This window comes from Oncorhynchus nerka, linkage group LG2 (genome assembly GCF_034236695.1).
Source record: "Oncorhynchus nerka isolate Pitt River linkage group LG2, Oner_Uvic_2.0, whole genome shotgun sequence".
Taxonomy (NCBI): domain Eukaryota; kingdom Metazoa; phylum Chordata; class Actinopteri; order Salmoniformes; family Salmonidae; genus Oncorhynchus; species Oncorhynchus nerka.
Window position 1 is genome coordinate 57,591,834 of NC_088397.1, and position 27,833 is coordinate 57,619,666.

At 42.6% G+C, this 27,833-nt stretch overlaps 3 protein-coding genes across 3 annotated transcripts in view; 1 reads left to right on the forward strand and 2 right to left on the reverse strand.

Moving 5' to 3' along the window:
- The window catches only part of LOC115138425 (ankyrin repeat and SAM domain-containing protein 1A-like), a 71,644-nt gene extending 48,887 nt beyond the window's left edge, over window positions 1–22,757 (forward strand). Inside the window, exon 11 of the mRNA XM_065000370.1 lies at window positions 22,413–22,757. Within this exon, the coding sequence (XP_064856442.1) occupies window positions 22,413–22,511 (99 nt within the window). The 3' untranslated portion in view covers window positions 22,512–22,757. The remainder of the gene's footprint in view (window positions 1–22,412) is intronic.
- Window positions 10,856–12,497, reverse strand: LOC115144896 (T-complex protein 11 homolog). Its single transcript, XM_065020511.1, is given in 5 exon segments — window positions 10,856–10,978; window positions 11,295–11,353; window positions 11,552–11,688; window positions 12,105–12,132; window positions 12,135–12,497. Coding segments are annotated over 5 exon segments (501 nt in total). The 5' UTR covers window positions 12,289–12,497.
- LOC115138455 (polyhomeotic-like protein 2) overlaps window positions 17,310–27,833 on the reverse strand; it is a 52,594-nt gene continuing 42,070 nt past the window's right edge. Inside the window, 6 exon segments of the mRNA XM_029675343.2 lie at window positions 17,310–18,714; window positions 18,927–19,233; window positions 19,336–19,456; window positions 19,708–19,828; window positions 19,960–20,092; window positions 20,794–20,999. Coding sequence (XP_029531203.2) covers window positions 18,560–18,714; window positions 18,927–19,233; window positions 19,336–19,456; window positions 19,708–19,828; window positions 19,960–20,092; window positions 20,794–20,999 — 1,043 coding nt within the window. The 3' untranslated portion in view covers window positions 17,310–18,559.

Sequence of the window (27,833 nt, forward strand, 5' to 3'; positions counted from 1 at the left end):
AGTGAAAGCACAACATATTAGGTCATAGCCAAGTCAAAAGAACACACAGCCATTTTTCCAGCCAAAGATAGGAGTCACAAAAAGTAGAAATATAGATCAAATTAATCACTAACCTTTGATCTTCATCAGATGCCACTCATAGAACATCATGTTTCACAATACATGTATGTTTTGTTCGATAATGTGCATATTTCTATCCAAAAATCTCAGTTTACATTGGCGCGTTACGTGCAGTAATGTTTTGATTCCAAAACATCCGGTGATTTTGCAGAAATACTCATAATACACATTGATAAAAGATACAACTGTTATTCATAGAATTAAAGATAGACTTCTCCTTAATGCAACCTCTGTGTCAGATTTCATAAAAACTTTACGGAAAAAGCATAACCTGAGAACGGTGCTCAGAGCCCAATCCAGCCAGAGAAATATCCGCCATTTTGGAGTCAACAGAAGTTAGAAATGACACCATAAATATTCACTTACCTTTGATGATCTTCATCAGAAGCCACTCCCAGGAATCCCAGTTCGACAATAAATGACTGATTTGTTCCATAAAGTTCCATAAAGTCTATCATGTATGTCCAAATAGCCACTTGTTGTTAGCGTGTTCAGCCCAGTAATCCATCTTCATGAGGCGCAGGCACTTCGTCCAGAGAAAAACTCGAAATATTCCGTTACAGTCCTTTAGAAACATGTCAAATGATGTATTGAATCAATCTTTAGGATGTTTTTTAACATAAAACATCAATAATGTTCCAACCTGAGAATTCCTATGTCTGAAGAAAAGCACTGGAATGAGAGGTAACTCTGTCCGGAGTGCGCGTCATGAGACCAAGGCACTCTGCCAGACCACTGACTCAAAGAGGTCTCATGAGCCCCTCCTTCATAGTAGAATCCTCAAACCAGTTTCTAAAGACGGTTGACATCAAGTGCAACTTTATCCATATCCCACTGTGTAATTCGGTAGGCCAAGCTTTAAAAAACGATAAACCTCAGATGTCCCACTTCCTGGTTGGATTTTTCTCAGGTTTTCGCCATATGAGTTCTGTTATACCCACAGACTTCATTCAAACAGTTTTAGAAACTTCAGAGTGTTTTCTATCCAATAGTAATAATAATATGCATATATTAGCATCTGGGACAGAGTAGGAGGCAGTTCACTCTGGGCACGCTATTCATCCAAAAGTGAAAATGCTGCCCCCTATCCCAAAAGTGTTATAAGATACACCATATACACAAAAGTATGTTGACACCCCTTCAAATTTGTGGATTTGGCTATTTCAGCCACACCCGTTGCTGGCAGGTGCATAAAATCTAGCACACAGCCATGCAATCTCCATAGACACACCTTGGCAGTAGAATGGCCTTACTAAAGAGCTCAGTGACTTTCAATGTTAATCTGCAAAATTGTAATTATTCGCCTACCTCCTCATGCCTTTTGCACACATTGTATATAGACTGCCCCTTTTTTCTACTGTGTTATTGACTTGTTAATTGTTTACTCCATGTGTAACTCTGTGTTGTCTGTTCACACTGCTATGCTTTATCTTGGCCAGGTCGCAGTTGCAAATGAGAACTTGTTCTCAAATAGCCTACCTGGTTAAATAAAGGTGAAATAAAAAATAAAATAAAAATGTGGCACCGTCATAGGATGCCACCATTCCAACAAGTCAGTTCATCAACTTTCTGCCCTGCTAGAGCTTCCTCGGCCAACTGTAAGTGCTGTTATTGTGAAGTGGAAACATCTAGGAGCAACAATGGCTCAGCCGCACACGGAACGGGACCAACGAGTGCTGAAGTGCGTAAAAATCGCCTGTCCTCTGTTGCAACTCACTACTGAGTTCCAAACTACCTCTGAAACCAACGTCAGCACTAGAACTGTTCATTGGGAGCTTCATGAAATGGGTTTCCACAGCTGAGCAGCCGCACACAAGCCTAAGATCACCATGCACAATGCAAGCGTCGGCTGGAGTGGTGTCAAGCTTGCCGTTATTGGACTCTGGAGCAGTGGAAACGCATTCTCTGGATTGACGCTTCACCATCTGGTAGTCCGACGGACAAATCTGGGTATGGCGGATGCCAGGAGAGCTCTACCTGTCCCAATGCATAGTGCCAACTGTAAAGTGTGGTGGAGGAGGAATAATGGTCTGTGGCTGTTTTTCATGGTTCGGGCCAGGCCTCTTAGTTCCAGTGAAGGGAAATCTTAATGCTACAGCATAAAATTACATTCTAGACAATTCTGTGCTTTCGACTATGTGACAACTGTTTGGGAAAGGCCCTTTCGAGATTCAACATGACAATGCTCCGTGCCCAAACCGAGGTCCATACAGAAATGGTTCGTCGAGATCAGTGTGAAAGAACTTGACTGGCCTGCACAGAGCCCTGAACTCAACCATTTCTAAGAACTTTGGGAGGAATTGGAACAATTGAAACACTGACTGCGAGCCAGGCCTAATTGGCCAACATCAGTGACCGACCTCACTAATGCCCTTTTGGCAGAATGCAAAGAAAGTCCCTGCAGCAATGTTCCAAACATCTAGTGGAAAGCCTTCCAAGAACAGTGGAGGCTGTTATAGCAGCAAAAAGGAAACCAACTCCATATTAATGCCAATTATTTTGTAATGACATGTTCAAGAAGCAGGTGTCCACATACTTTTAGTCATGTAGTGTATGTAAGTGTGTATATACAGTTGTAGTCAGAAGTTTACATACACTTAAGTTGGAGTCATTAAAACTAGTTTTTCAACCAATACACAAATTACTTGTTAACAAACGATAGTTTTGGCAAGTCGGTTAGGACATCTACTTTGTGCATGACACAAGTAATTTTTCCAACAATTGTTTACAGACAGATTCTTTCACTTATAAATCATTGTATCACAATTCCAGTGGGTCAGAAGTTTACATACACTAATTTGACTGTGCCTCTAAACAGCTTGGAAAATTCCAGAAAATTATGTCATGGCTTTAGAAGCTTCTGATAGGCTAATTGGAGTCTGGTTAGACTGTAAACTCTCCTTCCAGACTCACATGAAACATCTCCAATCCAAATTTTAAATCTAGAATTGGTTTCCTATTTCACAACAAAGCATCCTTCACTCATGCTGCCAAACATACCCTCGTAAAACTGACCATCCTACCGATCCATGAGTTCTGCGATGTCACAGGGTGGCAGCATCATGTTGTGGGGGTGCATTGCTGCAGGAGGGACTGGTGCACTTCACAAAATTGATGGCATCATGAGGAGGCAAAATTATGTGGATATATTGAAGCAACATCTCAAGACATCAGTGTTAAAGCTTGGTCGCAAATGGGTCTTCCAAATGAAAATGACTCCAAGCATACTTCCAAAGTTGTGGCAAAATGGCTTAAGGACAACAAAGTTAAGGTTTTGAAGTGGCCATAACAAAGCCCTGATCTCAATCCTATAGAAAATGTGTGGGCAGAACTGAAAAAGTGTGTGTGAACAAGGAGGCCTACAAACCTGACTCTGTTACACTAGCTCTGTCAAGAGGAATGGGCCAAAATTCACCCAACGTATTGTGGGAAGCTTGTGGAAGGCTACCCAAAACGTTTGATCGAAGTTAAACCATTTAAATGGAATGCTTCCAAATACTAATTGAGTGTATGTAAACTTCTGACCCACTGGGACTGCGATTAAAGAAATAAAATATTAAAGAAATTATTTTTCTGACACTTCACATTCTTAAAATAAAGTGGTGATCCTAACTGACCTAAGAGCGGAATTTTTACTAGGATTAAATGTCAGGAATTGTGAAAATGTATGAGTTTAAATGTATTTGGCTAAGGTGTATGTAAACTTCCAACATCAACTGTACAGTCGTGGCCAAAAGTTTTGAAAATGACACAAATATTAATTACCACAAAGTTTGCTGCTTCACTGTCTTTAGATATTTTTGTCAGATGTTACTATGGAATACTGAAGTATAATTACAAGCATTTCATATGTGTCAAAGGCTTTTATTGACATTTACATGAAGTTGATGCAAAGAGTCAATATTTGACCCTTCTTTTTCAAAACCTCCGAAATCCACCCTGGCATGCTGTAAATGAACTTCTGGGCCACATCCTGAATGATGGCAGCCCATTCTTGCATAATCAATGCTTGGAGTTTGTCACAATTTGTGGGTTTTTGTTTGGGATTAAGGTCTGGGGAGTTCCCTGGCCATGGATCCAAAATATCGATGTTTTGTTCCTCGAGCCACTTAGTTTGCCTTATGACAAGGTGCTCCATCATGCTGGAAAAGGCATTTTTCATCACCAAACTGTTTCTGGATGGTTGGGAGAGGTTGCTCTCTGAGGATGTGTTGGTACCATTCTTTATTCATGGCTGTGTTCTTAGGCAAAATTGTGAGAGTCCACTCCCCTGGCTGAGAAGCAACTTCACACATGAATGGTCTCAGGATGCTTTACAGTTGGCATGACACAGGACTGATGGTATCGCTCACCTTGTCTTCTCCGGACAAGCTTTTTTCTGGATGCCCCAAAAAATCGGAAAGGGGATTCATCAGAGAAAATGACTTTACCCCAGTCCTCAGCAGTCCAATCCCTGTACCTTTTGCAGAATATCAGTCTGTCCCTCATGTTTTTCTTTGCTGCCCTTCTTGACACCAGGCCATCCTCCAAAAGTCTTCGCCTCACTGTGCGTGCAAGCTCTGTACTGGTGGTGCCCCGATCCCGCAGCTGAATTAACTTTAGGAGACGGTCCTGGCGATTCAGTTAATTTGAATTGCAAAGAGGGACTTTGCAATTAATTGCAATTCATCTGATCACTCTTCATAACATTCTGGAGTATATGCAAATTGCCATCATACAAACTGAGGCAGACTTTGTGAAAATGTATATGTGTCATTCTCAAAACTTTTGGCCACAACTGTATATACACTACCATTCTAATATCCAAATCAAATCAAATTGTATTTGTCACATACACATGGTTAGCAGATGTTAATGCGAGTGTAGCGAAATGCTTGTGATGAAAAAGTGTAAAGGGATAAAGAATATGTACATAAAGATATATGAATGAGTGATGGTACAGAGCGGCATAGGCAACTCTTATCGGCAGACTCAATAGCCTTGGTTTCTCAAATGACTGCCTTGCCTGGTTCACCAACTACTTCACAGACAGAGTTCAGTGTGTCAAATCGGAGGGCCTGTTGTCCGTACCTCTGGCAGTCTCTATGGGGGTACCACAGGGTTCAATTCTCGGGCCGACTCTTTTCTCTGTGTATATATCAAAGATGTCGCTCTTGCTGCGGGTGATTCCCTGATCCACCTCTACGCAAACGACAAAAAAAAAAAAATCAAATCAAATTTATTTGTCACATGCAGATGTTAATGCGAGTGTAGCGAAATGCTTGTGCTTCTAGTTCCGACAATGCAGTAATAATCAACGAGTAATCTAACTAACAATTCCAAAACTACTACCTTATACACACAAGTGTAAAGGGATAAAGAATATGTACATAAAGATATATGAATGAGTGATGGTACAGAGCGGCATAGGCAAGATGCAGTAGATGGTATCGAGTACAGTATATACATATGAGATGAGTATGTAAACAAAGTGGCATAGTTTAAAGTGGCTAGTGATACGTGTATTACATAAAGATGCAGTAGATGATATAGAGTACAGTATATACCCTACATTATTTATCTCATATGTATACGTATGTAAACATTAAGTAGCATTGTTTAAAGTGGCTAGTAATATATTTTACATCAATTCCCATCCATTCCCATTATTAAAGTGGCTGGAGTTGAGTCAGTGTGTTGGCAGCAGCCACTCAATGTTAGTGGTGGCTGTTTAGAAGATAGAAGCGGTTTTTCAGTCTCTCGGTCCCAGCTTTGATGCACCTGTACTGACCTTGCCTTCTGGATGATAGCGAGGTGAACAGGCAGTGGCTCGGGTGGTTGTTGTCCTTGATGATCTTTATGGCCTTCCTGTAACATCGGGTGGTGTAGGTGTCCTGGAGGGCAGGTAGTTTGCCCCCGGTGATGCGTTGTGCAGACCTCACTACCCTCTGGAGAGCCTTACGGTTGTGGGCGGAGCAGTTGCCGTACCAGGCGGTGATACAGCCCGACAGGATGCTCTCGATTGTGCATCTGTAGAAGTTTGAGTGCTTTTGGTGACAAGCCGAATTTCTTCAGCCTCCTGAGGTTGAAGAGGCGCTGCTGTGCCTTCTTCACGATGCTGTCTGTGTGGGTGGACCAATTCAGTTTGTCTGTGATGTGTACGCTGAGGAACTTAAAACTTACTACCCTCTCCACTACTGTTCCATCGATGTGGATAGGGGGGTGTTCCCTCTGCTGTTTCCTGAAGTCCACAATCATCTTCTTAGTTTTGTTGACGTTGAGTGTGAGGTTATTTTCCTGACACCACACTCCGAGGGCCCTCACCTCCTCCCTGTAGGCCGTCTCGTCATTGTTGGTAATCAAGCCTACCACTGTTGTGTCGTCCGCAAACTTGATGATTGAGTTGGAGGCGTGCGTGGCCACGCAGTCGTGGGTATACAGGGAGTACAGGAGAGGGCTCAGAACACACCCTTGTGGGGCCCCAGTGTTGAGGATCAGCGGGGTGGAGATGTTGTTACCTACCCTCACCACCTGGGGGCGGCCCGTCAGGAAGTCCAGTACCCAGTTGCACAGGGCGGGGTCGAGACCCGGGGTCTCGAGCTTGATGATGAGTTTGGAGGGTACTATGGTGTTAAATGCTGAGCTGTAGTCGATGAACAGCATTTTCACATAGGTATTCCTCTTGTCCAGATGGGTTAGGGCAGTGTGCAGTGTGGTTGAGATTGCATCGTCTGTGGACCTATTTGGGCGGTAAGCAAATTGGAGTGGGTCTAGGGTGTCAGGTAGGGTGGAGGTGATATGGTCCTTGACTAGTCTCTCAAAGCACTTCATGATGACGGAAGTGAGTGCTCAGTTTAGCTCAGTTACCTTAGCTTTCTTGGGAACAGGAACAATGGTGGCCCTCTTGAAGCATGTGGGAACAGCAGACTGGGATAGGGATTGATTGAATATGTCCGTAAACACAACAGCCAGCTGGTCTGCGCATGCTCTGAGGGCGCGGCTGGGGATGCCGTCTGGGCCTGCAGCCTTGCGAGGGTTAACACGTTTAAATGTTTTACTCACCTCGGCTGCAGTGAAGGAGAGTCCGCATGTTTTGGTTGCGGGCCGTGTCAGTGGCACTGTATTGTCCTCAAAGCGGGCAAAAAAGTTATTTAGTCTGCCTGGGAGCAAGACATCCTGGTCCCTATCCATGTTTTTATCCATGTTTTTGAAAGAAAAGCACATTTTCTGTCCATTAAAATAATATAGAATTGATCAGAAATACAGTGTAGACATTGTTAATGTTGTAAATGACTATTGTAGCTGGAAACGGCTGATTTTTAATGGACTATCTACATAGGCGTACAGAGGCCCATTATCAGCAGCCATCATTCGTGTTCCAATGGCACGTTGTGTTAGCTAATCCAAGTTCATCATTTTAAAAGGCTAATTGATCATTATAAAACCCTTTTGCAATTATTTTAACACAGCTGAAAACTTTTGTTCTGATTAAAGAAGCAATAAAACTGGCGTTCTTTAGACTAGTTGAGTATCTGGAGCATCAGCATTTGTGGGTTCGATTACAGTTCTGCAGGTACTATTTAATGAAGCTGCCAATTTGTTAAAAATAAACTTAAATATCACATTTACAATAGTATTCAGACCCTTTACTCAGTACTTTGTTGAAGCACCTGGCAGCAATTACAGCCTCAAGTCCTCTTGGGTATGACACTACAAGCTTGACACACCTGTATTTGGGGAGATTCTACCATTCTTCTCTGCAGATCCTCTCAAGCTCTGTCAGGTTGGATGGGGAGCGTCGCTGTCCTGCTATTTTCAGGTCTCCCCAGAGATGTTCGATCGGGTTCATGTCTGAGCTCTGGCTGGGCCACTCAAGGACATTCAGAGACTTGTACTGAAGCCACTCATGCATTGTCTTGGCTGTGTGCTGGTTGTCCTGTTGGAAGGTGAACCCTTGCCACAGTCTGAGGTTCTGAGCACTCTGGATCAGGTTTTCATCAAGGATCTCTCTGTACTTTGCTCCGTTCATCTTTCCCTCGATCGATCCTGACTAGTCTCCCATTCCCTGCAAAACATCCCCACGGCATGATGATGCCATCACCATGCTTCACCATAGGGATGGTGCCAGATTTCTTCCAGATGTGAAGCTTGGCATTCAGGCCAAATAGTTCAATTGTAGTTTAATCAGACCCGAGAATCTTGTTTCTCTGGATCTGAGAGTTCATTCGGTGCCTTTTGGCAAACTCTAAGCGGGCTGTCATGTGCCTTTTACTGAGAAGTGGCTTCCGTCTGGCCACTCTACCAATAAGGCCTGATTGGTTGATTGATGCAGAGATGGTTGTCCTTCTGGAAGGTTCTCCCATCTCCACAGAGGAACTCTGGAGCTTTGTTAGAGTGAACATTTGGTTCTTGGTCACCTCCCTGACCAAGGCCATTCTCCCCCGATTGCTCAGTTTGGCTGGGCGGCCAGCTCTAGGAAGAGTCTTGGTGGTTACAAACTTCTTCCACTTAAGAATGATGGAGTCCACTGTGTTCTTGGGGACCTTCAATGCAGCAGAAATGTTTTGGCACCCTTCCCCAGATCTGTGCCTCGCCACAATCCTGTCTCGAAGCTCTACGGACAATTCCTTCGACCTCATGGCCTGGTTTTTGCTCTGACATGCACTGTCAACTGTGGGACCTTATATATACAGGTGTGTCTTCCCAAATCATGTCCAATCAATGAAATGTACCACAGGTGGACTCCAATCAAGTTGTAGAAACATCAAGGATGATCAATGAAAACAGGATGCACCTGAGCTGAATTTCAAGTCCCATAGCAAAGGGTCTGAATACTTATGTAAATAAAGTATCTGTTTTTATTTTTAATAAATTAGGAAAAATCTAAAAACCTGTTTTCGCTTTGTCATTATGGGGTATTGTGTGTAGCTAGATGAGAGAAACAATTCATTTAATACATTTTTTAATAAGGCTGTAACGTAATAAAATGTGGAAAAAGTCAAGGGTTCTGAATACTTTCCGAATGCACTGTACATTTATGTCACATTTATGTTGGGAGTATATTGTGCTTTGCGTTACTTACCACTGATTAAGAAATTAATATGTTTTTCCTCATAACTCTAAAACCCAATTATTAAAATGTTAACTGAATCCAGTTTGTAAAATTGTTTAAATAGATGGAACAAAATCTATTTTCGTATCCATGATAACATTGTGAGGAGTATCATACTTGGGTAGAATGTATTAAACATATGAACCTTTTGGGGGAAATTTCACTCAACAATACCCCAACAGATGATGTAATGGACAGTTAAAAAAAATACAAATGTATTTACATTTTTCAAAAGTGCATAAACAAATCTTTGGTAGGTGCTTTAAATTATAGAGTACATACCAATCAAACATGCTCAGAAGCAACTCAATCCTACATCAACTCAACATTATCCAGCTAATGTACAGACAGTAGCTGACATACATGCATACTCTAGATATGAGTAAAAATATTATTAGGGTTGCCAAACCTGTAAACAGTGTTGAAGACATGGAATTTGAAATGCCAGTATAATTTGTTTATATATTACATACGGTACGTCTTGGGGAAATACACTACCGGTCAAAAGTTTTAGAACACCTACTCAATCAAGGGTTTATCTTTATTTTCCCTATTTCCTACATTGTAGAATAATAAACTTTTGACTGGTACTGTCTATGTATTCCACTATCTCATGGCCTGTCATATGTTTTTGTTTAACAAACTTAGCTAATGTATTTACATCCTTCTCAATTCTAAATAAACAGTATACACTCTTCGTTCTGTAAGTGTTGGATGGCAGCGTATGCAGGTGACCAAGGTGTTTGGGGTGGGAGACTATCTCGGCCTCTCCCAGTGGGAACAGGGTCCAAAGACTGTGCAGTTAATATGGACCATTCGCCCAAAGGTCATTCCCAGGTCTGCTAGCTCAGCAGCCTCAGATCAGGGGACATGAATCGACTACTTTCAGTGGGGCCTCTCTCCAGCATGGCCTGGAGGTAGCTCTGTACTCTCTCTACTACAGTATGTGTGGGACGCAAAGAGAGAAATCAGCCTGCTGCAATCGCCCATTTGACTTACATACCTTCCTAAACTGGACAACTGTATGGGACTTATAATTCTATCGATAAAGATTCAATTGACCTCCATATATCACTGGATAAACAAAGTACTCTAGAATGCTGAAGCATTATCTTAAGAAGTGCTGTACTTGGGAGGTCAGGTTCAGGTTTGTGGCGACTGACCCATGAGAGTGAGGATAGGCTTGTCATCCTTTGCAAGGTCTGAGATCTGTCGCTCGAGCCCGTCTTCACTGTCCTGAGGCAGAGTTGGTCCTCCCTACGTGATCAGAGCCTCCTTCACCTGCACAAGCACCTGCTTCCCCAGCCCGAGCAACACCCACTGCAGGTCAAAGTCCCTGAGCGCACCAGAGAGACTGGTGTCAAACATCCATTCTGCAGGATAAGGATTTAAGGAACTCTCACATTTGATTGTACTTACTGTATTACTAAATGTTTTTGGGGGGGTTACGTTAACTATGGGCTATTTCTTGAGCCTGTAGAATCTGGGGTTTGTTGCATATGTTTACACAGCAGCAGTTAGGCTCTTTTGTCAACTTCCCTGTTTGGTCAAACATTACCTGCGCCCAGAGACAGCCAGTAAACCCCCCCCATCTCTTACCTCCAGCAGGGCAGTGATGGTCTGCTTGAGTTTACCTACAAACTCCTACGAAGAAAAAACAGCGTCCCCATGCTGTGTGCTGGTCAACAGCAGAACTGATGCCTCAAGAACTAGCGGGCTCAGTCTCTGTTCCAGCGCCTCCAAGCGGGCTCTGTCCATCAGAACTGTCTGTGGAGGGAGAGGAGAAATTTGAACATGAGCTACTATAACTTTTTTTTACCGTTTATGTGGGGTTTCACCCCCACATAAATTATTGTAGAGTAATCTCAGTCTATTGTCATTTCCTTGTTGAAAATTGCTTCAACCACCTTCCTGGATTAGATTCGCCACTAAACTGCATGAACTGTCAATATGCTTATTGTGCCACTATGAAAACAGAACCAAGCAGGGTCCTGTTGTTTGATTACCTCAGGGTAGGTCTGGTTGTTGGGTCCCAGCTCAGCAGACGCAGGTAAGCCCTGTCCAGAACAGATGTAGGACTGACTGGCCTGAGAGTTCCAGGATCAAGGTCTGACTGGGCACTGACCGATGCCTCCACTTGTGCTGCCACCTGAAGTCAAACATTGGTATTGTCCATGAACTCTAGTTAGAAAGGTTTATTAAATTACTTCAAAACCAGCAAAATAAACAACAAAAAAACACATGGATCCACTTCCTTCTGGATGTTAGGAGCATGTCAGAATTGACAGGACTGAAATGTTTTTAAGTGTAGATTTACTGCAAGCACCTTGTCTCACTCACCTGGCTGCTTCAACAGGTTCTCGTGGAACGTGGCATGCTCGTACTGGACAGCTTGCTGCATGAGATGAGGCCTGAGGCTCTGAACAGTAAAGTTGACCATGTTTGTCTTCATCAGGCCAAGGACTCGGAAGATTGCCCTGTTAGTCAGGAAAGGAAAATATTTCTTAGCATCAAACCAAAAGTAGGCCCAGGTCCATTTCTGGACGTGTGGACCATAGCCAGGGTAATTATAATTAGAGCAGTGGAGGCTGCTGAGGGTAGACTGGCTCATAATAATGGCTGGAATGGAGTCAATGGAATGGCATCCAACCATGGGTTGGATTTGATACCATTCCACCTATTCCGCTACAGCCATTACCACGAGCCAGTCCTCCCCTATTAAGATGCCACCAACCTCCTGTGGATGAGAGGAATATTCTGGGAAGAAACTTCTGAGTTGAACTATTTTGAGATTTAGTCTTTCACAAGGTAACTTGGTTACATTTCAATATCTGATATGATACATATAAACTTTTTTTAACCATAAAATGAGTTCATTGAGTCTGTCCCTCACCTGAGGAGCTCCACTGTGTCCGATAAGTCCTGATCTCTGGGTCTCGTTTAGGGGCACACAGGGAGGCCATGGTATTGATGATGTAGCCTGACAGTCTTTGCAGGACCAGGGCCCCATGATCTGCCAGCTGCTGGATCAGATCCAGGTCCAGAACCTCCTCCACTTGAGCCCTCAGACCGCACATGGCCTGGCAGGAGCAGGGACAGCACGGTCTGACCACACAAGAGACAACCACACAGTGGGTCACTTAAATTAACATCTAGTTGTTGCTACTTTTTCACTGTCAATGCTGAGAAACTGAGGAGGAGGGTGTAATATTCTTATGTGTAAACATTCTGAATTGTAATTGGATGCATTTTACTGCCGTATCATACTGTGCTATGATTGGTTAAGATCACCCAAATGGTTAGGTCATGGTCTGTTTGATCCTGGTTGGCGATACGTGAACATGCCAGTTATAGCTAGCTAATAAAGAGCTACGTTAAGAAATATCCTGTTGTACTGCATTTTATTATTTTGTACAAAGCGTGCAAAACAAGACAGAGGGTACATGACCATATTTACAGTTTTCACTTCTTGTAGCAGAATGACTACATGGGTATAGTCTGAAGGGCTGCATGAAAGCTGCTCACGAAGACAGTCACTCTCCCTTCCAAGCTAAAAGGAAATGAAAAAAAATCTGTGACTTCAAAGTGACTGAAATATTTATTTAGACAGGAATTGTGTGTTTCATAGCTTGACTTCTTACCGGTCTTTGGGTGGGCTGGTCTGTCTGAAGACGAAGTCTCTGTTTATCACTATCTCATGTGCAAGGTTGAGATTGGAAACACAATTCTCCAAATCCATCAGCCTAGTGGTTAAAGTGTTGGGCCAGTAACTGAAAGGTAGCTGGATTGAATCTCCAAGCTGACAAAGTAAAAATGTGTTGTTCTACCCCTGAACAATGGAGTTAACCCACTGTTCCCCCGTAGGCTGTCATTGTAAATTAGAATCTGTTCTTAACTGACTTGCCTAGTTAAATAAAGGTTAAATTAAATATATATATATCAGAGTGATGGTTTGGGAGGGCTCCCTGGAGCATGGACACACATAGAGAGAGAACTAAACATAGTGCACTTTGAATACCAACAAAATTACATAATATGAATATATAGGCTACCAATGATAGGAAAATGGTGAGTGTATACCTGTTGGGGAGACAAGGCACATCACAGCATGTTGCCTCCCCAATCCATGATTGGGTTTGCATTCTGCATGACTTGACCAATAAAAATAAAGTCATTATAGTCTCATACTCTCACTTTTGTCTGGAATGCATATTCACCATCAACAAAATGGGGTATAATGTCATACTGTATTTTGGTTAGTTTATTAAACTATTTCGGGAACCAAACTCACTTACCAACACTTGTGTTGAGTCTTCAGATAACGTTAGTAAATCAGAGTAAAGTTGCAAATTATACACACACGATAAAATGCAACAGTATAGCACATGAATGTATCAGGGATGTGCATTTACTTTATTTATTTAACAAGGAAGGGCTCATTGAGATTTGAAATCACTTTTTCAAGAGCATCCTGGCCAAGATAAGCAGCACCAAGTCATTACACAATTACAGACAGACAACATGAAAAACTACAAGTAACCTAGTAAAAACCATAGAATTCACAAGAGTATAACAGAATCATAAAACAGCTAATTAAAAACATTAACAGGTCAGGGAATCAGCCTCAAAATCCTTCATCAGTGATTTAAAAACACCAATCAGGACAAGTTCTTCCAGGAGTATTTTGTAAGGCGTTCCAAGGCGATGGCGCAGAGTACATAAAAGCCCTTTACCAAATTCAGTTCGGACATTTGGAACATTTAGCAGGATAAAGACCTGAGAACGAAGAGTACCCACCACATTTCTGAACAATAGAAATGGGCAGATACAATTATACTTAAAACACAAAATGGCTTTGTAAATAAAAGTATACCAGTGACTAAGCATACGAGTGACTAGAGAAGACCAGCCAACCCTGGTATACACAGTGCAGTGGTGCGTAAGGGTTTTGCAGTTTATAAATACATATAAATAAATCTCAATGAGCCAGGGTAAAGGGTGTCAATTGATCTCAAACACTGAGCGGTAGCATTCATGATACGTACAACGTATCATCAGCGCAACAACGTTTAAAATCGGACCAAACCATTGCACGTGCGGGAGACTTTATTCATAAAGGTTATATATGTAGTAATCATACTACAAATCTATACGCTGTGCACACATATTTGAAATAAGTAACAATTATCAATTCAACATACCCAAAATTGCCCTAACGTTTTATGTTCTGGTTTCAAGCTTATTGTTTGACACATACTGATGGTTTGCTCCATAGTTGAATGAAAACAGAGGGGCGTGTGTGTGCAGTGATGCCAATTTAGGAATTTTGTTGCTAGATTTAGCAACTTTTTTTTCAAACGGCACCTAGCAACAAATTTAGCTATTTAAAAAAATATATTTGGAACTTTTAGCAACTTTTGAAAAGTGACTCAAATGCTAAAATGCACGCATTTTCCCTCTAAATGACAATAACGATTTTGCCTGGCTGCAAAAGTGCGTTGTCAGTGACGTCAGCAGCAGGCGCCCAGGCAGCAGCAATTTCTGCAAATTGCAAATCATTGTTGGCTGACAGCAGCAGCATGGGTTCGACGAGCCAAACTCAATGAATATAGTTGGTAACGAATGTTTGATCTTGAACAGAACTTACAACATCAATCAACATGTCTCAATCAAAGTTGTACAGCCAGAAGTACAGAAAAGAGTGGGAGTCTGTACCTGAACAAATGTCAAATCATATTTTTTGCAGAGCCGGCCAGTGAATTTGAGTAAGATTATTGTGAATTCTACGTAAGGACACAGTTTTACGTTATCACGCAATGACACCACACTGTCATTTAGAAACATTTAGCAACAAATCAACCTGCTTCCAGCAACTTACCCTGAAAATTAGTTGGCAACACTGTGTGTGCTTTTCCAGTTCAACCCCGACACTGTGCGAGCCGACAGCATTTTTTTTACAATTAGGAATGGTATTATGTATAATATTACCAGGGAATAAGCAAAGCGGAAATGTTCGAGTCTATTTTTTAAAGCACACCAGACAGGTGTGAAACCTGGTTTGAATGTCTATGGTGTGATCGTAACCATGGCAAGTAAACTCAGCAAAAAAAGAAACGTCATCTCACTGTCAACTGCGTTTATTTTCAGCAAACTTAACATGTTTAAATATTTGTATGAACATAAGATTCAACAACTGAGACATAAACTGAACAAGTTCCACAGACATGTGACCAACAGAAATTGTATAATGTGTACCTGAACAAAGGGGGGGTGGTCAAAATGAAAAGTAACAGTCAATTGAGATGGTGGTCACACCAGATACTAAGTACTGCAGTGCATCTCCTCCTCATGGACTGCACCAGACTTGCCAGTTCTTGCTTTGAGATGTTACCCCACTCTTCCACCAAGGCACCTGCAAGTTCCCTGACATTTCTGGAGGGGGGAACAGCCCTCACCCTCCGATCCAACAGGTCACAGACGTGCTCAATGGGATTGAGCATCTTTCTTTTGGTGTTTTTTTCGCTGGCCATGGCAGAACACTGACATTGCGGTCTTGCAGGAAATCACGCACAGAACGAGCTGTATGGCTGGTGGCATTGTCATGCTGGAGGGTCACGTCAGGATGAGCCTGCAAGAAGGGTACCACATGAGGAAGATGTCTTCCCTGTAATGCACGGTGTTGAGATAGCCTGCAATGACAAGCTCAGTCCGATGATGCTGTGACAACGCCCCACACCATGACGGACCCTCCACCTCGATCCCGCTCCAGAGTACAGGCCTTGGTGTAACGCTCATTCCTTCGACGATAAACGTGAGTCCGACCATCACCCCTGTTGAGACAAAACCCCGACTTGTCAGTGAAGAGCACTTTTTGCCAGTACTGTCTGGCACAGCGACGGTGGTTTGTGCCCATAGGCGACGTTGTTGCCGGTGATGTCTGGTGAGGACCTGCCTTTCAACAGGCCTACAAGCCCCCAGTCCAGCCTCTCAGCCTTTTGCGGACAGTCTGAGCACTGATGGAGGGATTGTGTATTCCTGGTGTAACTCGGGCAGTTGTTGTACCTGTCCCACAGGTGTGATGTTAGGATGTACCGATCCTGTGCAGGTGTTCTTACACGTGATTTGCCACTGCGAGGGTGATCAGCTGTCCGTCCTGTCTCCCTGTAGAGCTGTCTTCGGTGTCTCAGTATGGACATGGCAATTTCTTGCCCTGGCCACATCTGCAGTCCTCATGCACATTCACGCAGATGAGCAGGGACCCTGGGCATCTTTCTTTTGGTGTTTTTCAGAGTCATTAGAAAGGCCTCTTTATAGTGTCCTAAGTTTTCATAACTGTGACCTTGATTGCCTACCGTCTGTAATCTGTTAGTGTCTTAACGACCATTCCACAGGTGCATGTTCATTAATTATGGTTCTTTGAACAAGCATGGGAAACTGTGTTTAAACCCATTACAATGAAGATGTGAAGTTATTTGGATTTTTACAAAATATCTTCGAAAGACAGGGTCCTGAAAAAGTTTCTGTTTTTGCTGAGTTTAGAAGTGACTGACATATGGCTAAGCCTAAAAGCAAAACCCCAGACCACACATCACTTTGAGTGATACGAAAGGATTCACCAATCATAACACTAGGACTAAAATAATCCCAAATCACTGATCAATTCTTCCCGCGCACTGAATGGTGACATTTGTCTGCCACATATCCTAACTATTCAATTGCATATATTATAATTGAAAGACTTGAAAGCAGCCACTATTAACGTATTCAATACACCAACCTATTCAATATTCAAACCCACTGTAATTCAATTGTTCTACAATTACTACCCTTTAAGCACCACTAGAGGACAGGCTACATTTGTGACAATATAATTCAGATAAATATGTTACCATGTACTTACACTAATACATGTCCCATGTAATAATGATACAAGACAGCAGGAAGGAAGGAGAATCTTTCAGAGTTCTGGAGACAACTGCAATCCATCCAGAGGACTATGTGCAATCAGTGAAGCTACTGGTCTTGTTACTGTACCGACATGCCATAATATCAAACTCAAGCAAATATAGATTTTAACACAAAAATAAAAACATACAACTGACTATGTTGCAGATTTATCATTGGAAAATGTTGTGTAACAAATTCAGTACTTCGATAAATACAGGCATTTGACAAAGCATCATCTCAAACAATTAAAAACACAATTGACCATTCATCACATGACAAGCATACAATATTTTTTTTTATAAAAACACTAAAAAGACACCTTCCCCAAGCCATGATATTTACATGTTTGCATATTTCAAAATACTTAATTTTTATATAAAACATTATGGATAACTTAAAAGCAAATACAAGCATGTAATTCCTTAAAAGGTAGCTTTAGACTCATACAGATCTTGACAACTCACCAAACCAAATATTTGAATTTCAAACCCAATCAAGTAATGTTGGTTGTATTAATTTAAACTATGGAGAAGAGAACCAATCATTTTAAGTGCTAGTGGAATAAAAGAGGTATGATGGTGAACATCCACAGTGAGCTCATTGAGTTATGCATCTTTTCAGCCTTGTGGTCAACCCAGATAGCATGGGGTCAACCCTACAGTCATAGAAGACCTCACAGGATGTGAAATCTGACCCAGGAATAAATAAAGGCATGGCATCTAGGTAAATCACATTTGGAAAGAAGATCGTCTCTCTAAGCCCATAAAATGTACAGAGAAAGTATCAATGTCACAAAGTAACAGCGTAAACTGCTCTGAGCACAGTGAAATGCCATGCAGTGTATAGTTGCTGATCATTATGAAATGGAGCTAAGCATCTGTTGTATAAGACTCAAACTGGTGACTGGCTTTCATTTGTTCCCTGACAAACATACTGTACACGTACGGCTGTCAATAACATCAGATCAGCACCAAAATAAAACATACCACAATGATAATCAAAAATCACAATTATACTTCAGAAGAAAGTAATGCAGATATACCCACATTTTCACATCTTTTCCTACAAGCTCAAATATATCCTTGCAGTGCTTTTAGCACCATTTGTGCCATTACTCTAACGCAGTCAGTCCATTAAAGTATTTCCCTGGAAACTTCTCCTTGACAACCAATGGAATGACCAGTTGTCTACCTGTCTGCAGGCCATGGATAAATGTACCATGAAGGAGCCAATCCAAAGGTGGGATGAAAAATGGTAGTGCAGAGGTAAGGTAGTCATCAGTGCGATGGCGACATGTTTAATCTTGTCCCAGAGTATGACTCCTTCCCACCAAACACAGACTAACACGCACACAGACATACACAAATGCACACACATCAGCACCATATCAACCCATCATGGCTAAGAGTCTTTGAGCATGTTGATGCTTGCGTAGATCTTAAGTGCAGGTCCCAGTTTAATGTTCATGGCACTCATAAGGTGGTCCTCTTTCAGTAGGAGCATGGCCTGCCCGTCTATCTCCTGAGTGCGGAACTCATCTGCTATCTCCTGGCAGCCTAGGAACAAGCCACAGCGAACCCATTAAATAAATGATCTAACGTCAAAGACAAGCATGAACACTGTCTACATAAGACAATCCACTGAGGAATTAATAAACGTTACTGATCCCCAGAGGGGAAATAAGCTTACTATCATCACATCATCATGCCTACAGAAGAATATAGTTATGGTGTAGGCCTAAGCTAAATACTGTATTTATGAGACTTACCTGGAAGGGAGCGAATGAACTCGTATACTTCCTCCACATTCCACTTGGTGGGGTCGTTGGGCAGGAAGTGCTGAGTGAGGAGAGGCAGCTCTCGGCTCCGGGTGGACTCCTGGTCCGAGCCTCTCCCTGCCAGGAGTGACACCGCCTGGGGTGCTGGGGGCCCTGAGCTGGCTGCTGACAGGGGCGACGGAGGCTCCTCATAGCTGGACATGTCAGAGCAGGGGCTGGACTCTTCCTGGCTGGGTTGGGAGGGAATCGGGGAGGACACTGAACCCCCCTGGGTCTGATGAGGCATAGGGGACAGCTTCTGAAACACAAAACCCATGAGTCAGCTCTGCTGTCACTGAGGGGAGCATGTTTGTTCACAGAGGAGCTGTGATGTCAGTGGAGAAGTAGGAGATTATCCTACCTGCTTCTTAGAATCGATACTTTGGTGGCCGCTGTTGTGTGACCTTCTGTGCCAGCGGTTGGATGTTTTGCTCCTTTCTGGATGGAAAAGGCCTATCCGCTTCCTGCAACCAACATTATACCTGTTCCACAACAAGGATAATAGTTATGTCCACTCCCATCCCACATCTCAAAGCAACACTACTGAGGAGCTCTGACCATGATGGATTTAACCCACTGAAAGGATCTAAACATTCTACATCTATCTGCATTGCTTGCAGTTTGGGGTTTTTAGGCTGGGTTTCTGTATAAGCACTGTGACATCTGCTCTTTGTAAAAAGGGCTTTATGAATACATTTGATTGATTAGAAATGGTACCCCAAATGTGAATTACCTTTTTGCACACACCATGGAACAAAACCGTTTTGACCCCTTGAATTTGTAGGCAAAGTCCACCCAGCCACAGAATTCACAGCTCAGTTTGGGAGAATCTGAATCTTCTTGGTCTTTTAATTCTGTGGACAAATCAAAATAATTCCATGAAAGATCCTCCTCTTACATTGTTATGAAGCTGTAGCACTTAGAAAGTCCATGTGTTGCTTGCCAAATAAGATGGCTTCAATCACTCCATACAGACGTCCCTTACCTTGAGGGGTCAGCTCCTCTGTCTCAGAGTCTGTGGTGTTGGTGGGGTTACTAACAGGAGTCTTGTCGGGGTCAGAGGAGAGCTGCTCATGCAGCTTCTTTGGGCTGTCCATCATCACAGGCAACCGCTCAATCTGGGGAAGACAACATGTGATGGCTTAATGGCACTCTTTCCAAGCAATTTATTTTTATTTTTTTATTTTACCTTTATTTAACTAGGCAAGTCAGTTAAGAACAAATTCTTATTTTCAATGACGGCCTAGGAACAGTGGGTTAACTGCCTGCTCAGGGACAGAATGACAGATTTGTAGCTTGTCAGCTCGGGGATTTGATCTTGCAACCTTCCGGTTACTAGTCCAACGCTCTAACCACTAGGCTATCCTGCCACCCCTATGACAGCAATACAATGGCAAACTAACAATGCTGTGTCCATAAGCTGTGTAATAAAGCCTGTGCAGCAAACATCCACTAGGAAACAGGGAGTTGTTAATTGATAAGTCAAATAGGCATAGTCACTCAAGTGTGTATCAACATTTTGCGCCCCACTTCTCTCAAAAATAACACTTAATTGTGGTCTTAACATCTGTGTGCCTTCTTTCACAGACATCTCTGTATGGAACAATATTTTGGACTACAGAAGGCTATTAGAATTTATGACCAAGGCAAACAATAGTAAGACATTGCAATTTGTCATTGCTTAGCACAGAGAGTGATGTTGCATGATTGTTTGTGTTTGTTGCTATTAGGAATATGCCCCTGTGGGAAATCACTCTTGAGATAGTGGCATGTTGTTTACTCCTAGCTGCTAAGGAGTACCATGGGAGAAGGCACTTACAGGGAAGGGTTCAGCTCCCTCCTGGATGACAAAGCCCTCAATGACGTGGGTGAGGACCTGGGGCTTGACGATAGCCTGGGGTGGCTTGTTCTCCCCATTCTGTGGGATGCTCCCTGTCAGAGTGGGCACCTCGTTCTCATTTCCCGAGGTCATGGCTGGAGGTGGAGTCCCAGGTGCAGCATTCACCCTGTTGGTAGTAGTGACTCCTGCCAATTACAAATTAAGAGGAGCAGATAACGCATTGCATCATTCAATGATGTACTCAATGTTTTAGAATGTATTCATGTCACTTTAATTGAGCTACAATATTATTCCACGGTGTGTACTACTGTTGTCTTCTCTAGTCATTCAAGTACTAATCTAAATAATTATATCGATCATCCACCTGTCAAATCCTGTGTAAGGGGCCCACTTCCATTACCAAGCGTTTGTAATGTAACTCACAAGATACATTTTCATCAGTAACTAATGCGTATCAGGATATCAAAATACGAAAACGGCGGAGTTGTTTTTGACGGGCCGCCACAAAAATACTTATGGCTACCGTAATGAAGTATTAACCTATGCATGAAAACAACAAACGCTTCCGTGGCTGTTTGCAAAAATGTTAAAACCCTTAAAAGTACTGATCAAGTTCAACAACTGTTCCATTTCAAAAGGGAAATAAGAATTGGCTCACCTAAATTCTTCCTGCCGCTTCACTTGTGCTTTTATCCGATTCAATACACAAGCATGGCCTGCCTCTCTCTTTCAAAGCAATAACTGTACTACAAAGCACGCAATACAGAACAGAGACACTCGCTCGATCGAGCCCTGCACCAATGGTGAGAGGTGGGCAGAGCAGAATAATTAAATACTTCAAAAAAGGTACCGCCCTCTCTTTTTCCTCCATAGACATGTACTCTGCACTTATACTCTAACAATTAGACACATGAAAATAAAAACACTTCACTTATGTTGACAGACATTTCTGGTTCTTCTCACGTGAATAATCTCAGCCCTGCTAATTCACAGGGCTCACGTCTATCTGAGCAACTACTGACACACAGGAAACGCTCTTTAGTCTTTATACAAATGCAGGTCCTGTGACCCAATGTAGCATAAAATTCCACAATTGCAAACCAAAAGAAACCTTCATTCTCTTTATAAGGAAACATACTACAGGATACTGCACAAAATATGGTTTAAGTAAGAATAATAAATACCAGGAGCAGTTGGCTATATTCTGCAACTTTGGGTTATGTTCAACCACACAGTAGGCTCTGAATGTGTTGCAATCTGGTCCAAGCAGAGAGCCAGAGGTCCTGCCTCTATTTTTAGACACCAGAGATGACTGTCTGTTTATTTTGAACCTCAGTGGCAAGCGGAGCACCTCGACTATGCATTCACACCCAAGCACTAGTCATAAAAAAAAGAGCCTTGTGGCTTTACATATTTTACTTTTACAAGAACAGTAGCAATAAAAACGGAACCTTTTAATATGATCTGCATGTTCAGCATTTTGAATGAGCGAGAGTTTAAGACTACTACCATCATAAAACACATTTTCCATTTGACTAAAAGATTAAAGCACAATATTTTTGTCCATAACAAACTTGACATTTAACTCTCCCCGACAGGAACACCGTGTCCACTGCTCCTCAATGGTTCCATTGGGGATAACCAGACAAGATTCCTCATCCCTGACCAAAGCCACGAGCACAGCTGACAAACATTAAGAACAGATCTGCCTCCAAACCTGGTGCATAATTTATCAACTGTGTGTAAATGTCTTACTAAATTAGGGCATGTGTGACCCGTTTCAGGAAACTAGGCTTATATCGCGGGTCACTACGTCACAGGAGAGCCGTTTGAACTTAAGTGTTTTTTCATCAAAATGTGTTTTTGTGGCAGAAATGCCTTGTCAAACATGTGAACTTTCATGTGTCTTAATAACAAACGTGTATGCCATCTGTATATAAAAATAAAATTGTTAAATTACAAGCATAGTTGGTTTAGCAACAGAAAAAGCAGGAACCTTCCCGCTAGTCATGATTGGCTGGACATGCCGAGAGACGAGTTTGGATTGGTCTGCCATATAGCACGCGTCTGTCCATTTGAGCTGGTCAGTATGTCTAGGTAATCCTGTTTAACACAGCTTTAATTTTTTTTCACCACGTAGTAAAACTGCATAAGTGTTGCTCTACACTTTATGGAGGACCGAGTTTTGAAATCAGTGGAATTAGAGTATGATAGCTAAGGAGATGGAGAAAACAACCATCTCCTGATTACATCTTCAAACTAAGGGCAACCATGGCATCCAACAGGAGACGCATCCATCCATGATATATATGGGTAAGATAGCCTAGCTAGCTACATTTTCAGATATTACACGTTTCTAATTTTGACAGAAAGTGGTTTCATTTCAAGTTAGTGTACTATTAGCTAGCTAACGTTACCTGTATGATCTTATTATTCATATCTCAGAACCATTTGCTTGGCCCGTTATAGCCTAATGTTAGCTAGCTAACATTGAACCTGGTTGGTTAGCTACCTGCAGATTCATGCAGGGGAGTAACGTCATGAGTTGTGATTATGGTTCATTGTTTAGCTAGCTTGCCACTATGCAAGTAAACATTTCGGTGTGTTCGATTTCAGAGCAATCTTGTGTGCCACAGCATAGAATAACTGGTGAATTTACAAACACTCAACACCCGTTGAATATAACCGGTGTCAGTAAATGTTGGCAGAAAAAGCGTAATTAAATTGTTGCAAGAAGCACAGTCACTGACGCTCTGGATAACATGAAAACAACTTAACCAGCTCTACCAGGTTGAGTAAAATGGTCTGAGTATTGGTGGGGGATAAAACTTAAAAGGGTGTGAATGATGCTGAAGGGGTGTAGACAAAAGAAGAGCTCTCCAGTAGGTACCAACACGTTCAAGGCCATTTTCTCAAAAGTGAAGTTACAGGTTTATCAACTTTCAAATTTTGCTACATAAGACCGAATCAAGGCGGTCGGTTACATGTTGTCTAGATTCTAGGATTTTCTGGTGCAAAACATTATTGGGATTTATCCCATGGAACATACAGTATGAGTGTGGAAAGCTGTCATCAAGGCAAAGGGTGGCTACTTTGAAGAATCTAAAATATATTTTGACTTGCAACACTTTTTTGGTTATTGCACGATTATACATATAATCCAAGATGGCGTAGCAGTGCAGATGCGGTTTGTTGTCCTCTCGTTTACTTTTTGCATTTGTCTTTTTTGTATATATTCCAATTTATTTTTCAATCTCTTTTTCCATTTTAAAATTAAATATACCTTCCAGTAACCCGCTTCACTCAATCTGACAAGGATCCGCTATTTTTTAGACCCTATAGCAATAACTTTCCTCACAAGGTAGCCAGCTAATTAGCTAAGTTACTAGCTATTTAGTCATTGTTAAAACACTGCTGGCGGCCTTTACCCTCTGCTCAGGCACCAACCGTTTTTTTTTAGCCTGGATAATACCTGCCAGCCTCGGACTGTTTTTCTCCACTACAACGCCAGATTCCTGCCGTAAACCCTGGACCATTGATCATCACAGCTAGCTAGCCCCGAAGCTAGCCCTGAGCCAGGCGCATCTCCCGGCTACCAAACAAAATTATCACAACTGCAATACCTCTTTGGCCATCTGGCCCGGTCCCTTCGTCGACACGGTGCCCCTCCGTACCAACACGACTGGTCCGCAGACATAATTCCATCAGCTGTCCGGCCTTAGCCGGACGACGGAGCAGACGCTTCTACTTACCCCGGACTGCTAACTTTAAACACTGTGTCTTCCGTGTGCTAGCTTAGTAACGACTACCTAGCGGCTTCCCTGTTTCATCTATTGCTGTACACTGGACCCTATGATCACTTGGCTACTTAGCCGATGCCTGCTGGACTATCACGGTACTCCTCTTTGTTTACCTGTTGGCACTAGCCCCGAACACAGGCCCTGTATGTAGTTAACAGACCCTCTCTGCCCATTCATCACCATTTTACCTGTTGTCTTCCCTGATTAACGGTTGTTGTCTCACCCGTTGTCTCTCCCAATCAACACCTGTGATTGCTTTATGCCTCGCTTTATGTCTCTCTCAAATGTCAATATGCCTTGTATACCGTTGTTTAGGATATTTATCATTGTTTTAGTTTACTGCGGAGCCCCTAGTCTCACTGTACATGCCTTAGATACCTTTGTCCCACCTCCCACACATGCGGTGACCTCACCCAATATAACCAGCGTGTACCTGCACCCCACCATACTCCTGTCTTCACATTATGCCCTGAATCCATTATACCACGCCCAGAAATTCTGCTCCTTTTATTCTCTATCCCCAACGCACTAGACGACCAGTTTTGCAAGCCTTTAGCTGTACCCTCATCCTACTACTCCTCTGTTCCTCGGGTGATGTGGAGGCTAACCCAGGCCCTGCGTGTCCCCAGGCACTCTCATTTGTCAACTTGTAATCGAAAGAGCCTTGGTTTCATGCATGTTAACATCAGAAGCTTCCTCCCTAAATGTGTTTTACTCACTGCTTTAGTACACTCCGCCAGCCCTGATGTCCTTGCCGTTTCTGAATCCTGGCTTAGGAAGGCCACCAACAATTCTGAGATTTCCATCCCCTACTACAACATTTTCCATCAAGATAGAACTGCCAAAGGGGGAGGAGTTGCAATCTACTGCAGAGATAGCTTGCAAAGTTCTGTCATACTTTCCAGGGCTATGCCCAAACAGGTCAAGCTTCTAATGTTTAAAATTAATCTCTCCAGAAATAAGTCTCACTGTTCCCGCCTGTTATAGACCCCCTCAGCTCCCAGCTGTGCCCTGGACACCATATGTGAATTGACTGCCCCCCAATCTATCTTCAGAGTTCGTTCTGTTAGGTGACAAACTGGGATATGCTTAATACCCCAGCAGTCCTACAATCTAAGATATATGCCCTCAATCTGACACAAATTATCAAGGAAACCACCAGGTACAACCCTAAATCCGTAAACATGGGCACCCTCATAGATATTATCCTGACCAACTCACCCTCCAAATACACCTCTGCTGTTTTTAATCAGGATCTCAGCGATCACTGCCTCATTGCCTGCATCCGCTATGGGTCCGCGGTCAAACGACAACCCCTCATCACTGTCAAACGCTCCCTAAAACACTTCTGCGAGCAGGAATTTCTAATCGACCTTGCCCAGGTATCCTGGAAGGATAATGACCTCACCCAGTCAGTAGAGGATGCCTGGTTGTTCATTAAAAGTAATTTCCTCACCATTTTAAATAAGCATGCCTTTCAAAAAATGTAAAACTAAGAAGAGATATAGCCCTTGGTTCACTAGAGACCTGACTGCCCTTGACCAGCACAAAAACGTCCTGTGGTGGACTGCAATGGCATCAAATAGTCCCCGAAATATGCAACTGTTCAGGGAAGTCAGGAACCGATACACACAGTCAGTCAGGAAAGCAATAAATTTGCATCCTGTAGTTCTAACCCCAAAAAGTTTTGGGACACTAAAGTCAATGGAGAACAAGAGCACCTCCTCCCAGCTGCCCACTGCACTGAGCTAGGTGACACAGTCATTACGATAAATCCATGATAATCAAAACATTTCGATAAGCATCTCTACAGCTGGCCACGCTTTCCTCATGGCTACCCCAACCAACAGCTCCGCACCCCTCGCAGCTACTTGCCCGAGCCTCCCCAGCTCCCCTTCACCCAAATCCAGATAGCAGATGTTCTGAAAGAGCTGCAAAACCTGGACCCGTACAAATCAGCTGGGCTAGACAATCTGGACCCTCTTTTTCTAAAATTATCTGCCGCCATTGTTGCAACCCCTATTACCAGTCTGTTCAACCTCTTTCGTTTTGTCCGAGATCCCTAAATATTGGAAAGCTGCCGCGGTCATCACTGTCTTCAAAGGGGGTGACACTCTAGACCCAAACTGTTACAGACCTATATCCATCCTGCCCTGCCTTTCTAAAGTCGTTGAAAGCTCAAGTTAATAAACAGATCACGGACCATTTTGAATCCCACCGTACCTTCTCCGCTGTGCAATCTGGTTTCCGAGCTGGTCACGGGTGTACCTCAGCCCCGCTCAAGGTCCTAAACGATATCATAACTGCCATCGATAAAAGACAGTACTGTGCAGCCATCTTCATAGACCTGGCCAAGGCTTCGACTCTGTCAATCACCGCACTCTTATCGGCAGACTCAATAGCCTTGGTTTCTCAAATGACTGCCTTGCCTGGTTCACCAACTACTTTGCAGATAGAGTTCAGTGTGTCAAATTGGAGGGCCTGTTGTCCGTACCTCTGGCAGTCTCTATGGGGGTACCACAGGGTTAAATTCTCGGGCCGACTCTTTTCTCTGTGTATATATCAACGATGTCGCTCTTGCTGCGGGTGATTCCCTGATCCACCTCTACGCAGATGACAAAAAAAAAAATCAAATCAAATTTATTTGTCACATACACATGGTTAGCAGATGTTAATGCGAGTGTAGCGAAATGCTTGTGCTTCTAGTTCCGACAATGCAGTAATAACCAACGAGTAATCTAACTGACAATTCCAAAACTACTACCTTATACACACAAGTGTAAAGGGATAAAGAATATGTACATAAAGATATATGAATGAGTGATGGTACAGAGCGGCATAGGCAAGATGCAGTAGATGGTATCGAGTACAGTATATACATATGAGATGAGTAATGTAGGGTATGTAAACAAAGTGGCAAAGTTTAAAGTGGCTAGTGATACATGTATTACATAAAGATGCAGTAGATGATATAGAGTACAGTATATACGTATACATATGAGAAGAATAATGTAGGGTATGTAAACATTATATTAAGTAGCATTGTTTAAAGTGGCTAGTGATATATTTGACATAAATTCCCATCAATTCCCATTATTAAAGTGGCTGGAGTTGAGTCAGTGTGTTAGCAGCAGCCACTCAATGTTAGTGGTGGCTATTTAACAGTCTGATGGCCTTGAGATAGAAGCTGTTTTTCAGTTTCTCGGTCCCAGCTTTGAT